A 16,613-nucleotide genomic window follows, 5' to 3' on the forward strand; every position below is an offset into this window, starting at 1 on the left:
CGAGATTAAAGCGTAACGAAAATCACCGCCATCCACATGGTTTGGAGAATGCTTGGCGGTTGATAAATGTATTAATGAACTTCAAGCTTGTTCCAGAACATGTGGATGCCATAGCAACGGTGATCCACGACATTCTTCAAGTTTGTGGCTCGTCGATGCTTGAAGATAATCCGTCCCAGTTAAAAACATTAATTAATAATATTAATGAACATTATCTTCCAGAGCTGAAGAAGAACGGCGCAAGTCCTGGTCCATTTGGTCGACTGGGATTGATCGTCGACCTTTTCCACAAGCAAGGTCGTTTTCCGGAGCCTGAAGGACAGCTGCCAATTGAGTTCTGGTGATTACTGATGAATTTGAGTTTTTTTGTGTAATTATTAATTTTTTCTTTGCATGTTACTTCTAAAATTTATATTGTTATTCAATACATGGTGATGGGTATTTAATATTTTGCATGTTAGTTTTAATATGACAACGGCCGGCTTGGCCTTCAAAAATATTCTTTCTCAGGATGTCATAAATTGATATTCATCCGATAAAGAAATATTTTTGTTGGCAGCCGACTAAATCGACGATTCAAAAATTCATATTTAATCACATAACTTACGAAAATCTTCAAAAATAGTCTGCAGCAATTCTCAACAAGATACTTGCTGTATATTGATAATAATATATATGGTGACTATGTGATAAATCTATATAGTGGCAAAAATATCTATATTTCTAAATGTATGTTTTTCACATGTATTTATTTATGTTTTTTTTTTAGTAGATTTCATAGTAATCCAACTATTGCATTTGTCTGCGTGACGGAATTTTCGAACAATTTTGCTATCTCTGGACTTGGCTCGATGATCTGAGTCAGGAAGTACATTTGGTTCGAAAGTTTATACATGTATGTTTGAAGTTCAAAGCGTAGTAAATACATCAAAATCGATTTAAAACATCAAAATTAGTTCCTATATAAAATAGGGCGCAATAAAATATTAAGTAATGAAGAAATCAATAAAATTAATTTTTTACTTAATCAAAATTCATATTATTGTGAAATTGTTAGCAGATTGATTAGAAGTGCTAAAGTTATTAATGGCTTTGTAGAAAAACAATGAAAACTACGGAAAAAATTATAAAGGTCGAACGAAATTCAAGACAATGCCAAGGGAACGTCGAATGATAATTCGCGCGGCATCTAATCCTATCAAGACTGTGAGGCAAATAGCAGCAGAATTTCGAACAGCAGCATTTATTTGAACTGTAACAAAAGTGATATGGTTGGCAAAACATCTAAAGAGAATAAAGTTGAAGAAAAATCCTTTTGAATCTAAAACACATATCAGCACGACTTTCATTTGCTAAAGAACATTTGAGTTACACAAATAAATGGCTACAAGTAATTTTTTCAGATGAAATAAAATTTAATTAAGAAGGACCTAATGAATGATACAATCACTTTCGAGATTTGCGGAAAGAAGAAAAACGTGTGATTAAGAATTAGTTATTGATAAAAATAGGTGAGGCTATCCAAGTGACGCGGACTGTATATATATTAGACTGATTAAATTAAACCGTCTATTTTTTTTTTTTTTTTTTCGAAAATCTGCATGGAAATACTTTTAAAGTACCAAAAAGAGACGCCTGTGAAAACCAGAGCTCTTCATTTTAATATTTAGAGGTCACGCATCGCAGATTTCTATTTTCCATTTAAATAACACGGGAAAAACAATTTATTTTTATTTAGAGTTTTTCAGCTCACAAACCAATTAACGGATTTTTATGTGCAATAAATATTTTTTCAGGAAATCGAACGCTCAACAAAAAAAGTCTCTTATCATTTTTTGATAAATCCATCTGTTCAAAAGTTATATGATCTTGAAGTCAAATTTATAGTATATTTTGAGATCTTTTTACTGGCGAAACTACCAGACTTATCACAAAATGTCACAGGAGCTTTTTTGTAAATTATTTTATTCCTGACAAATTATATGAAAATAATTTTTCGAAACTCCGCATTGTTCTCTAGTTATCTTTATTTTTATGTTGAGCTTTTAAAAAAAATAATTTTATGATTGATTTTAATCTTCGAATGAGCGGGAAGTCAAAAAACGTTTTTACACAGATACCACCGAAGTACGTCGATCACATCAGGTGACCTCAATAACCTGATTAAAAACTCCGATTGAATCCGAGTAAAGCTCAGTCGAATATCTATTGAATTCAATTTGAAATTTACAGAAAAAGTTGACGGCTGACAAGCTTGTAAGATTGCCGGGAACTGACAACAATAAAAAAACACAAAGGTTATATCAGATCAATCATAATAATATCCGGAAGTAGAGCAAAGTAGAAATACAAAGTGTGAATCTTTTATTTTATTGAACACTTGATTAATATCACGATTTTAATAAAATATTAACGTATAAGCTAGAGGCCGAAAATAAATTTAGTCGGTGTCCAGACTCAGAGTCTTCTGCTAGTCGGCATTTACAAGTGCATTAATAATGCTTTCAATGATTAAATTGATGAAAATAATAATAATAATTGTTTGTGTAATTCAAAAATTAGTTGTTGGAAATAAAGACATTGCATTTGGAGATGGCGTTGATTTATTTAACGATTTGATGGTAAATGAATTTATATAAATAATCAGCTGATTAATTTCATAGTTTCTTATTTTATGTCCAATTAGAGAGATTTGTTTGAAAGTTGCGGAACGGAATTAGGAACGATCGGATATTGGGCCAATGGAGAAAATTTCCAATTGCCGAAAGAAATAAGTGATGTTGTTGTAATGAATGGAATCGAAATAACAAATGAAATAATAGTCCATCAAAAAATAAGATTTTTTGTAATGATTGTTGATAACTCTACTGATTTTTACGTAATGACATCACGAAATTCAGAGCCGATACTAAAAATTAAAACAATGTTTATATTTGACAAAGATCTTACCTGGAATACAATAGATTTGTTTCGAAATTATCAAGTCATCTTTGAAAATTGTCAAGTGTACTATTGTTCAATGTCAGATACTGACGAAAATACAATTGATATAATAACAATTAATTCGTTTACTGATTATGCACCGCCATTTTGGTTCAAAATCGATGATATTTATTTTGATGATAATCACGGTCACTGGAGATTTTTTCTGAGTCAATATTCTAAGGAGAATGGGTTTAATTTAAACGGTAAGTTCTATTTATTTAACGGAAATAAAAATACCGAGATCAAGAGTCTAAATCACGACCTCGGGGGTTTATCCGAGTCAAAATTAAAACAGTAGTTTGAGCCTTCAAAGCCTTAGTTCTTTTGATGTTGGACTTGCCGCAGAATGTAATATGTGATTTAAGTCCTCGATGTCCTAAAAGTAGCGTATGGAGGAGTAAATTACCTTTTCAAAATGGTATTTTAACCCTCCATGGCCTACCATACTTTAAATCTGTAACTTCGAATGAGCTCAATTCTTTAGCATGATATTATTGTTATAATAATATCTGCGTTCTAAATACATAAAGATATTTCCAACTGATCGTCAGCGTCCGAGTAGCAGTGCGGCAGTGGTTGTGCTTCATATTCGTAAGGTCGTGGTTTCGAATCCCGGCGGCAGCAGATTAGTTTTCAGCAGTTTTTTTCAAATTCTTCGGCAGTTTCCGTTTTCCAATACATCGTTTGAATTTATTGTTCACATAAAATAATTAATTAATCATATACTAATAAGTCAAAGGCTCTAATTATTCAATTCGAATTTCGAATGACTTAGTGCTATTCTATTCGAACGCTTATTCGTATAACTTTCGCTATTATTAGAGAAAAGGGGGGGGGGGGAGCAAAACGGGATACTTAACGAAAAATTTAGTTTTTAGGGACGAAAATATCGTAAATTGGCTTTATTTTGATTCTATTTGAAATAAATATAACGAATTTTAGACTGCCATCAGAAAAAAAATTTTTATTTTCTGCGGGGAAAATGAGATACCCCAAAAAAAAGTAAATTTTTTTTTTTTTTTCAAGTGAATAAAATTGATGTAATAATGTCTTTCTAAATTGATGTAAGTAATAAAATTTACGTGTTTCGGACGCCGATACTCAATTTATCTGTGATTATTGTGAATAATTTTAGATATTTATCTTTCATTAACGATGAATCAGTTATATATCGTTTTCGTTATTTATTATAAATTTTGATACTTATGTTCAAAATAATGTTAGTCAGTTTTCATTCCAAAGAAATTATTTTTATAAGAGAAATAATTAAATATTGAATATTAGAAAATTAACATAACTGTCAATAATGTGATATTATATCACTAAAGTTATAAAATATTACAAAATTATGAAAGTTACAATGTAACAGTTAAAATTATGATGATTACCAATGTTACAGTTTTAAAGTTTTTATTAGTATTATTGTTATTATTGTTCTTGAGTTAATTACAGAAATAAATTTCTTAATTTGTGATACTTCATGAAGATAAATTTGTAGTACGATAAAATTTGTATATTTTTTTCATTTATACTTTTCGCAAAAAATATAAAAATGTTTTTTTTTAGCGTTTAATAGTGTAAAATGATACTAGATGTCATTTTTGACCATTTTCAAAAGTTTTTCGAGGAAAAAAAATTTTGACGAAATTTTGAGGGTATCTCATTTTGTCGGTCTATCCCGTTTTGCCCCCCCCCCCCCCCTTCCCCTATTATTATTTAAAATTTTATTATTTTTTAACTTACAACAAAACGTTTATTACGAAGAAATTATTTTTGGAATTTTTAAATTTCAAATTTTTTTCGATCATGGTGGCCATTTCTAATTAGTGGCCCCCTTTTCCCTTCTGTTTCTTTACCAATTGTACGCGATCCGATGAGAGTCTTTCTCGATCTATAAATTTAGGCTTTGAAGGCTTATTTGACTTTTTGAAAAAGATGATTTGAACCTAATCTTGGTAAAAGCGGACAAAGTTACCACACTTAGGTTCAAATCACCTTTTTAGTGCATCGATCTTCATATTCTAAAAAGATGATTTGAACCTCCTTACCCTCGCGTAGAATTTGGAGGCTCAAATTACCTTTTTAATTTTGACTCGGGTAGTTAAATATTAAAATATCCGTCTTGGGTTCAAACTGACGGATTGACATGGCCAAAATAATTTATTTTGAAACCTCGAATGTCTAGTATAGAAATTAATTACTGATATTTAATTTAAACAGGTTCAAATATATGTGATGATATAATATTTGATCGTACAAAGCATCTAGATGGCTACGCGATAAAAGTAATGCGAAGATCACAAAGTGATTTAGATGCAAGTGGCCGTGTGGATGAACTAATAACGAAAAATACTGATCATTCTTATATATGTGACAAATTAGGAATATCTATGGGATACGTTGGATGGTGGTTGATAACAACTCTAAATATATCACTAAATATAGCTTATGTTTCTAAAAACAATAGGGAACAATTGGAAACTATGAGCAACGATGTATTGATTCAAAACAAATCAATAGATCTGATATTAATTCCCATTACATGGATCTCGGGCGATAAAGAAACAAAAGTATTTGACATTTATTATTCATCATATCCCCTTGAAATTATTTACGACGTTATAGTAACCCACAATCGTGGACTAATGACACCATTGGAAAAAATGTTTAATTTTTACGGCTGGTTAACTATCATTGCAACAACAATTATTATGCTTATGGTATTTGTTGTTGTTTATTTATCAAACAGGACAGAACATAACTCAAAAGTGTCGTTTGCTATCTTTGAGTGCCTGAGACTGCTGATAAATAATTCGATTTACACCCGAATGGACACGGCAAAGATGCGAATATTTTTTTTCGTAATATTTTTGTATTTTTTGATAATTCAGGCGACATTTTCCGGCCATCTGGCGGCATTTTTGACAAAACCCGAGTACAGAAAAAATGTCGAGACTCTAGATGATCTAAAAGACCCGCGTTATACAGTAATTTATGCTAGTGATAGTTGTAAAGATTATATTAGAGATCCATTATTGCTAAATAAAACAATATTTAAACGGGGTGATTGTCGTATTGACCTAAATGAATCTGTTGCTTGTATCGATGATTATAATTATTTAAGAGACTTAGTTATTAAACACAAATTACATGTTCCGGAGAATGTACTTAGCTATCATATTGTATCACTGACAATGCGTAACAATTGGCCATTGAACGATCGCGTTAATAATGTCGTCATGTGGTTTCAACAGTCACATCTTTTCGACAGAGTACGTCAATTGTTGGAAGAACTTGTGTATAGTGAACTGGGAGTAATCAGAGTCAAATCAACGCATGATTATTACCGACCAATAGAATTTGAAGATGTCATCTTTGCATTAATTTTACTGGCAATCGGTTTGTTCTCTGCATTGGTGAGTTTCGTTCTTGAAATGTTTAGTGAGACTATTAAGAGTGCTATCAAAAAATTATGGAAAGTGATGGGACTTTATGTACGCATTGAAATCTTTCAATTCCGACAACTACTCGAGTATTTGGACCGAAATTTTATGTAAACTGTGGAAATAATCTGACAAATTTTGTGTAAATTTGATAAATTATTTGATGTATTGAGTCTTAAATATACATAAGTAACCCCAGTAAGAATAAATATTTTTTTGGAAATTGTAAATTTAAGCTGTACAAGAATAGTGATGATATGTAAGGAAATTGATTGTCAAATTTTGTTGAATATCAAAGCTTATTAGATTGCCATGTCGATGAAAAATTTTACGCTTGTGGTTTTATTAAACAAGATCTTTTTTATTGATTCCGTGTAAAAAAAAACGTCTATATGGACAGAAAATTATGGAAACTGTTCCTATAATTTTGTGAAATTGTTTCCTAAACCATCGTAGGAATTACGACCATAAATTATGGGAGCAGTTCCTATAATTATAGGAATTGTTCCTATAATTTATAGGAATACTTTCTATAATATTATGGGAATCATTCCCATAATATATAGGAACTATTCCTATAAATTATAGAAACCATTCCCATAACATTATAGGAATGGTTCCTATATTAGTATGAGATCTATTCCCATATAATATTATGAGAATTCTCATTAATGCTTACCATATGTCATAGTAATGATTACCATATTATATGATAACGAGTACCATATTATATAATAATGGTTACCAGAATGTTGTGGTAACGATTACTATAATATTATAGTAATGATCACCGTAATAGATATTATGGGTGCCGATCCTATAATCAACATTAAAAAAAAAACCGGTTACCATGCATTATGGAAACCATTCCCATAATATATTGCAATGGTTACCATAAATTTCTCTCCGTGTAGAGCCTCATTTGAACCTTAAAACTTCGTTTATTCCCGTTTCTTTACCTAAAAGATTCACATGACATTAAATACATTTAAAATTTTTTTTTTTTTTTCAAAATTTTTTTTTTCAAAAATTTTTTTTTTTTAATTTTTTTTTTTTTGTTGTATCTGCAATGATTTATCATTGTCAAAAAAAATTCCTAAAATTTTTTTTTACCGCTGTAACTGCATCTGCTTTAAATGTCAACTTAACAAAAATACGCTTTGGATAACTCTAATGCCGGCGGTAAAAAGAATTTTAGGAATTTTTTTTGACAATGATAAGTCATTGCAGATACAACAAAAAAAAAAATTTGGAAAAAAAAAAAACAATTTTGAAAATTTTTTTTTTTTTCAATTTTTTTCGATGATCGATCTTTTTGATCTAAGAAATGAAGATCGTTGGTAAAAAAAAACATTTTCAAATCGAAAAAATGAACAAAAACCGAGAAACTACCAATTATGGTGATTTTTGACAAAATCGACAAATTTAAAGCTTCGGGACACTAAGAAAGAAAAATCGCAGCGATTCGAAATTTAGGGTTTTTTCAGGACACTTTGAGGTTGAAAAAAAGACGAAGATATCCTTTGTTCATCCGTTATATCCAAAGTTATAGCATGATTTCCAAATATCCTTAAATTTGCGAATTTTGACCTGTTTTTCACTAAACAATATCGCTTTAAAAAAAATTTTTCGATTAAAAGCTACTAATTTTGCCTTATAGAGAATGTTTTCCAGTTTTCAAAACCTTGCTTCCATTCTCTGTACGACCAATACATCCGGAGTTATTGATTATCAAAGCCAAAATGGACTTTTTTGCTTTGATCAATGATAATTCGGCGCCAAATTGTCGTAGAGACTTTTTCAGGCCGCCAAATTAAAGGGAATAAAATTTCCTAGAAAAGTCATACAGTCGGATTATTCAAAAAAATTTATTGACGCCCATAGAGGTATTGAAAGACCAGCAAAAATTTTGAAAATTTTTTTTTCGTTGGTTTTTTTATGATTACTCCGGAACCGTACATGATAAAAAATTTTGAGGTCCAGATCTGAAAACTAGAAACTTGAGGCTACAATTTGCTTTTTTTAGTTTTTTGATACGACCATTTTTCACCGAGTTACAGCATGTTGAAAATCACCTAAAAATTTCGGATTTTTTTTCTATCCCTTAATTTCTGTGACCAGTGTATAATTTTCTTTCCTCGGGTCAATTATTCAATAATAAAACTTTGTCGAATGTAAGCTTGGAATAATAACAACAGTTTAATTTTATATTAACTACAGGAAGGTAATTTTTTATTAACAATTATAGCTCTTTATTATAATTACAGCTACTTAAAATTAAAATTAAATATTAATTTAAGGTAATTTCTGGTAAATAAAAAAAAATTCCATTTATTAACACGTGACATTGAACCACCAATCACACACTTGCAGTTGCTGATTGAAAAGCGTGCCATCTGGACAGACCATCTGCACGGCTGGATTATTAGCGTAGCATACGTAAAATACCTAGGAAAAAATTTATTTGCTTGTACAAAGTGAATTTTTTTTTTAAATTCGTAATATGATATTGATAAAAATATTACTTGGCAGCGAGAAGATCGATCAGCTATATAAATATGAGTCTTGGTGCGTATTGGACAAGTAAATTTTTTAGAACTACTTGGCCTATTTTCAGTGTTTATTGGGTAGTCTCTTCCAGGTACTCCAGGAATCGCGCCAAATTTATTTGAATCTGCAACATTTTTTTAAAATAATTTTTTTTTTTAATTTTGACGAAATGAGGTCATCCACCCGGTAATTAGCCATGGCCCAGATCCTGATGTTAATTTTTTTTCATTTCGAAACTGTCAATTTTCTATAAATAAATAAGGGCGGGTGGGGCAAGAAGCCCCCCCCCCCTCCTAAGCTGGTTATTATTTTTTGTGGCTTTTAACCATCAAATTAGTTTACTTTTGTCTTATCGAACTAATTCGTGGACATTTTGCTGGAACATTAAAAATAAATTTTTTTTCTGGGGCATAACGGCCCCCTCCAAAAACAATTAAAAATAAAAATTTTTATTTTTTGGTTCTGCAAAATTATTTTCAACATTAAGAATATATTTATATTTGATGGTCAGGAACTGGGTTCTCATTTTTAAAAAACAAATTATTTATTCATTATCCTAATCATAAAACTCATAACTCGCTTATTAAATACCGAGTGAGCCACATTCATTCTCATTCTATTATTGATATAATATACATTAGGGTGTGTCATTTCAGAGCAACATTTTTTTTTAATTGCATGGGGAAAAAAATCATAGTTCAACACAAAAAAAAATTTTTCGCGCGAGGAAAAAAATTCTATGTCGATTACAGACCGACTCATTGAAAAAAAGGATTTCCCATTTAAATAACACGGGAAAATTTTTTTTTTAGCTTTAAGTATTGTTAACTCATTGAACAAATCAATAGATCGAATAGACTAATACATATTTTTGTAGGAAATTGAACGCTCTACAAAAAAGGTCTCTTATCATTTTTCGATAAATCCATCTGTTCAAAAGTTATTGGAGGTCGAAGTAAAGTTGGAGATCTTTTTACATTTCCGGCGAAACTATCAGACTTATCACAAAATGTTATAGGATCTTTTTTGTTGACAATTTTATTCTCTACAAATTATTATCAATAAAATTTTTTCAAATTCCGCATCGTTTCCTAGTTATTTCCATTTTAATGTCGAGCTCTTGAAATCGATCAGAACCACTTTTTCAACAGCTTAAAATTAAAATGAAAATAAATAGAAAATGATGCGGAATTTGAAAAAACTTGACTGATAATAATTTGTAGAAAATAAAATTGTCAACAAAAAAGATCCTATAACATTTTGTGATAAGTCTGATAGTTCCGCCGGAAATGTAAAAAGATCTCCAACTTTACTTCGACCTCCAATAACTTTTGAACAGATGGATTTATCGAAAAATGATAAGAGACCTTTTGTGTAGAGCGTTCAATTTTCTACAAAAAAATGTATTAGTCTATTCGATCTATTGATTTGTTTAATGAGTTAACAATACTTAAAGCTAAAAAAAAAATTTTTCCCGTGTTACACTGAAAAAAAAATATTGTGTTTATCGCTCACCAACGGAGAGCGACAAGTGTATCGTAATTAGTTCTAAATTGTATTGCTACTACCACAATATATATATCGATATGAATGAAACACTAGATACTTATAATAATGATCCTACGGATTGTGCATATACTTAAATGTATAGTGATCGTCAGTTAACGTATCCATATCGTACCAAAACGGATCGTGATTATCGCGATCTACTTCTCAAGCGCCACCACTCATAACCAAATTATTAAACTTTATAATGCATATCTTGCAAATTATACAGTGTTTATTTATAAAATTATTAATTATTTAAAGTGCACAACGACAATGAAAAAACACTAATTATATATCTAATGCAAGAATTGCTGTTTTTTATCGATTAATTTTTTAATTTATCTTTGAAACAAAAAAAAGACTGTAAAATTTACATCAATTAATTACGTATATTCTATTACTTAACATTTCTTGATATTAAATAATAATTTTTTATTGCACCTATTAGAATTATTAATATGTGATTATTAATGACAGCTAAAAATAAAATTGTAATGAAGTTAAAGTTGTAAATTTATCTATTTTAACCTCAAATTAGTTTTAATAACAAAACGGATCGTTACTATAGCGAAACGATCTTATGATTTCGGGATCCGCCTAGATCGTGATAATCACGATCCGATAGACCAGCACTTTCCGTATACAACGGATACCCAACCGAGGAGAGTGAATATCACGATACCGTTGAGTGGTGAGCGCAATATTTTTTTCTCCATGTATTTAAATGGGAAAATCGAATTTTTCAATGAGCTAGGTCTGTAATCGACATAGAATTTTTTTTCTTGCCCGAAATTTTTTTTTTGTGTTAAACTATGATTTTTTCCACATGCACTAAAAAAAAAAAATGTTCCGAAATGACGCACCCTAATATACATACATCTATAAATTATCCACAATTCTTAAAAATCAGCTATTAGGACACTACTTTGTCTTCAGAAATATCTAATAATTACTCAACATATTTTTAATTAAATGTGTAAATACTAACCAATATATCTAAAATGATTGACACCATTACTGTGGGCTATTTTTTTTCTCAGATATTTTTCTCGAGAAAATCCCCAGGAGTTTCTTCTTTCAGAGGTAATTTCGTCACTTTCTGAAGTGTGATGTTGATACTTGCGGTTTCCCCTCGACGGGTAAGCTTTCAATTGATTGGCTTGGATTACGCTGGGTGATTGCGTTGGTCGTGATTTTACGGCTGATTTACTTGGATCCCAAATATTTAATTTTATCTGCTCATTTTCATTATTTTCATCGCTTTCATTTTCATTTTTGTTACGATTTTCGTGTTTTTGATCATGATCGAAATTATTGAAATTTTCGTTATTTTGAACATTTAGAAAATTTTTCCATTTTCCATCACTTTCATTAATTTTCTTAAAGTCGTCAATGTCAAAATTATTATTTCGAGTTTTACTGTTGAACCATCCGTCATTAATATTTTGATAAGTAATTTTTGATTTTTCGAAATTATGAATGTTTTCTAAATTTCCACTATTAATTTTTAGGTCGTCATGAAATTTTCCGGTGGAATGGAAATTTTCGCGATTTTCGTCAATTTTCAGTACTTTCAACGTGTCACTATTTTCGAATTTTCGTACATTTTCTGTGGCTGGAAATCGCTCAAAATTTTCGCCAATTTTCAAAACTTTTAAATTTTGACCATTGCCGAAGTGTTTATTATTTTGGAACTGTTTGAAATCTTCATTACTTTGGAAATTTCGAGAATTTTCGTCAATTTTCAATACTTTCAAACTTGGACCAGTTCCGAAATTTCTAAAATTTTGAAACGGTTTATAATCGTCATTATTCGGAAATTTTTTTGGATTTTCATCAATTCTTAATACTTTTAAATTCGGACTCTTTTCAAACTTTCGTAAATTTCCGTCGTCTCCAAAACTTCCGAAATTTCCATTTCTGTCAAATTTATTATCGTTTTCCCATTTTCCAAAATAATTTTCATTTTGGAAATTTCTAAAAAAATTTTCTTCTGTTTTTCCTTCATTTTCAATTTTCTTATCGTTCCTTAGCCTTTCATTACTATCCCATTTGCCAATATTTTCTTTATTTCCAAAGTTATTATGACCTTCGTATTTCCCACGATTTTCACTATCATAAAATTTCCCAGTAATTTCACTGTTGAGTTTTCCAAAATTTTTATTGTTTCCATTGTATTCAACATTTTTACTTTCCCATTTTCCAAAATCACTACTATTTTCCACTTTTCCAATACTTGCACTAATATCAGTTTTTCTTATATCATCATCTCCTAATTTCCCAAAATTATTTTTCGTGTCTCCGATTTTAAAATTTTCATAGTTTTCCCATCTATCAAAATTACTATTGTTGTTTTCTTTACCATAATTTTTTAGTTTTACAAAATCTTCATCCTTTCCAAATTTTTCATCACTTTTCCATTTGCCGAAATTATCTTCATTCTCAACTTTTCCAAAATGTCCATCACTTTTCCATTTTCTAAAACTGTCTTCATTTTCCGTTTTCCCAAAATTTCCATCACTTCTCCATTTACCAAAATTATCTTCATTTTCCCCTTTTCCGGAATTTCCGTCACTTTTCCATCTACTGATATTATCTTCATTTTCCACTTTTCCAAAATTTTTCCTCTCAACAAAATTTCTGAAACTAGTATCACTTTCCCATTTTCCAAAATTTTTATTTTGTTTTTCACCAAATTTTCTTTTATCCTCATCCCCATCCCGACTTCTTCTCAAATCCTCTTCTTTCTTTCCCCTAAATCCGCTGGATTCATCGCCACTTAATGACACTCCCGTAGTAATTTCATAAATTTTCAATTTTCCACTACTTTCACTATAATTTCCTCCTCTAACATTTACTTGCAATCCACCCCTTTCACTGTTAGGACCTTCCCGCTCAAAATCATTTATCGACGACGAATAATAATGAAACGGGGGTTCTAGTATCGGTAACGGAACCCCCGATTCAGCGGAACTGATTTCACTGGAAACAGTAAATCTTTTACCAAAATTACCGTTTCCTTCCCACTGAATCCTAACAATACTTTCTTCCTCTTCATCATCACAATCACCATCTTCACCCAAATCTCCTCTCAATTTTCTAATTTTTTTTTCAACGTCAATTCCTCCTCCAGAAATTGAATCAAAACCTAAAAAATTTTCTTAAATAAATAAATGGATAAATTCCCTAACAAAAAAAAAGTGTTACAATGCTACCAAAAAGCAATTTATTTTTCTAATTACTAACAATTTTCTATAGTTTCAATTCTCAATTTTTTTAAGTCTCTACCCAAATTAAAATTATGGTCAACCAAAAATAAAATAAACATTAAAAATTCTTATTATATTTATTAAGGTGGCCTAAAAAATTGACGATTTTTTTTTTGTCTCATATGAACATTTTTTGGCTTAATATATTTTAAGAACCCTCTCCAAAAATCAGCTCGGTAAAATATTTTTAAGAGGTCGCTCACAAATTTCGAAAATTCCAAAAATGATTGAAATTCTGACTTTTTTTTTTCTAAATTTTTTCTTTCTCGTGGCAGCAATAGTTTTTTTCTGTGAAATCATGAATATGCTAAAAATTTCAGCCCAAAATTCAAGTATTTGAACATCGCTAAAGAATTTTGAATCTTTTCAAAAACTGTCTTTTGGAAGTTTTCGAGCGACTTTTGAATATTAATTTTAAGGTTTCTGGATTTTCTCACTATCAATTTGAATCATAATAAAAAAAAATATAACCCGAGACAGAAAAAAAAAGTTATTTATATATTTCTTTTTTTTTTTAATTCAATTTTTGGTTTTTGTTGGTTTTGAAATCTTTCCCAACTTTATTGTTTAAGACTGTTCAGTATATTTTTGGTTATGCAAAAGTTATATTTCAGTAAAAACATAATAATTGAGTTATAAAAAAACAAGAAATTGATTCAAAAAATATTAGTTACATATTTTGAGTCAATATTCAAAATTTTTAGGTGACGTTTAAACGTCTGTATTTTGAGCTAAAAGTTTCAGTATGGTATCGATTTTACATATAAAAATTATTTCTGCCACGAGAAAGAAAAAATTTTTGAAAAAATCCGTATTTCAATCATTTTTGGAATTTTCAAAATTTTTGAGGGAACCTTTAAAAATTTGTTGTTGAGCTGATTTTTGAAGAGGATTTTTGAGACAATGAATCAAAAAATTTTCATCGGAAACTCGGAAAAAAACAGTTTTTTCGGTCCACCCTAATGTTTATATTAGAATAGATTTTAAAAATTGACACAATCACAATTAGTTGTTAAAAAAAATTGATTTTCCACTTCAATTTTCAACAAAATTTTTTCTAAAATAAATACTCAAGGTCACCCAATTACCCCTGTTACAATTATCGCATATCTTAATTATAAAATACTCACTATAAATAACTAAAATAATAATTAATTTAATATTCATTGCACTAATTACAAATTGAGCGAATGAAATTGAACTAAATAGTAAACAAGACACTTTTGTTCGATTGTTTGCAAGTCGCAGTAATTAATTGGGAAAGTAATAAACAGTAAAGAGTAAGTGTACATAAGTTAGTAAGTATGTAATACACGAGTACTTGCTCTTTCAAGAGTCAGCACTTTACTGTGTACTTGGAAACTTGAGGATATTGCGGTAAGTCCTTACTTTGAACAAGAGATTGGTGAGTGTGTGTTTTAAATAATTTAATTTAAGGTCTTTATAATTTAATTTATTTTATTGTTTATTATTCATAATTTAATAAATTATTTATGTATTGTAAGATAATCACTAAGCACTTAACTCATTATTATTATCATTGTTTTTTTTTTAAATTTAGTGTAAAGACTTATTGAATGAGGTAAGTTTTAGGTGGGAAAAAATAAGTTATAGTAATAATTACACCGGCACACAAAAAAAAATAAGTTCTCTGTACTTTTGACGGGACCGATTTACTCCCATGTATTTTGACCCGCTGAATCCGAATCCGAGGTCCGTTTAACCCGTACACCCTCAGATTTTTAGAAAACTTTAAAAAACCTCAAAAATACACAAAAATCGACCGTTTTTTAAATTTATAAATTTTTTTAACCCTAACTAAGCATGATTTTTATGTATTTCGGTCCTCTACATACTAACTTGAAGTTTATTTAAAACATTAGCCATTTAAAGTCTGAGTAAATTCCAAAAAACCCCAAAAAATTGCAAAAAAGCAAAAAAATTCTTAGTTTTGTGATGAAAAAAAATTTTTTGAAGCATATTAAAATTTTTTTATGTTTTAGGCCAAAATATTTTATATATATATATATCACAGATCGAACAATATGATTTCTTTTATTTATTTCGATTTCAAAAATGATTTTTGTTATACCAAATTTTATTTTTTTCGATTTTTTGGGAATTTTCGCCATTTATTTAAAATTTTAGAGATGTCTGAGCCATGGATGTTCGAGAATTATATGTGACAGATAAACATACATGAAAATAATTATTTATTTAGCCCTATAAAATTTTTTTCATCACAATACTGAGAATCTTTTTGCTTTTTGCAATTTTTTGGGGTTTTTTGGAATTTACTCAGACTTTAAATGGCTAATGTTTTAAATAAACTTCAAGTTAGTATGTAGAGGACCGAAATACATAAAAATCATGCTTAGTTAGGGTTAAAAAAATTTATAAATTTAAAAAACGGTCGATTTTTGTGTATTTTTGAGGTTTTTTAAAGTTTTCTAAAAATCTGAGGGTGTACGGGTTAAACGGGCCTCGGATTCGGATTCAGCGGGTCAAAATACATGGGAATAAATCGGTCCCGTCAAAAGTACAGAGAACTTATTTTTTTTTGTGTGCCGGTGTTATTAATGTACAATTTTTTGGAGATCGACATTATTTTTTTTTGGGCAATTTGTAGACTTTAATTTTCTTTTATTATTACATTGAAAAAAAAATTTTTACACGGTAAAAAATTCGCGGAGTGAATGCGGAGTGAAATTCACTCCGAAAGAAGTTTTGAAAATATAATTAATAAAAAATAACTCCAATAAATAAAATCGAAGTAAAAACTCGCGTATTACATAATTGATCAGCTGATACGGACACA

The 16,613-nt window shown here is 29.6% G+C and overlaps 1 protein-coding gene across 1 annotated transcript; it reads right to left on the bottom strand.

The window, feature by feature from the left end:
- Positions 1-8,613: 8,613 nt before the first annotated feature.
- Positions 8,614-15,158, bottom strand: LOC130674324 (probable serine/threonine-protein kinase clkA). Its single transcript, XM_057479622.1, has 4 exons — positions 14,926-15,158; positions 11,515-13,674; positions 8,954-9,102; positions 8,614-8,876 (listed from the first exon to the last, which is right to left on the bottom strand). Exons 1-4 carry the CDS (start codon positions 14,960-14,962, stop codon positions 8,763-8,765), a joined length of 2,460 nt encoding a protein of 819 aa, XP_057335605.1. The 5' UTR covers positions 14,963-15,158; the 3' UTR covers positions 8,614-8,762.
- Between the last annotated feature and the right edge of the window lie 1,455 nt (positions 15,159-16,613).

Source organism: Microplitis mediator, chromosome 9 (assembly GCF_029852145.1).
Source record: "Microplitis mediator isolate UGA2020A chromosome 9, iyMicMedi2.1, whole genome shotgun sequence".
Classification (NCBI taxonomy): domain Eukaryota; kingdom Metazoa; phylum Arthropoda; class Insecta; order Hymenoptera; family Braconidae; genus Microplitis; species Microplitis mediator.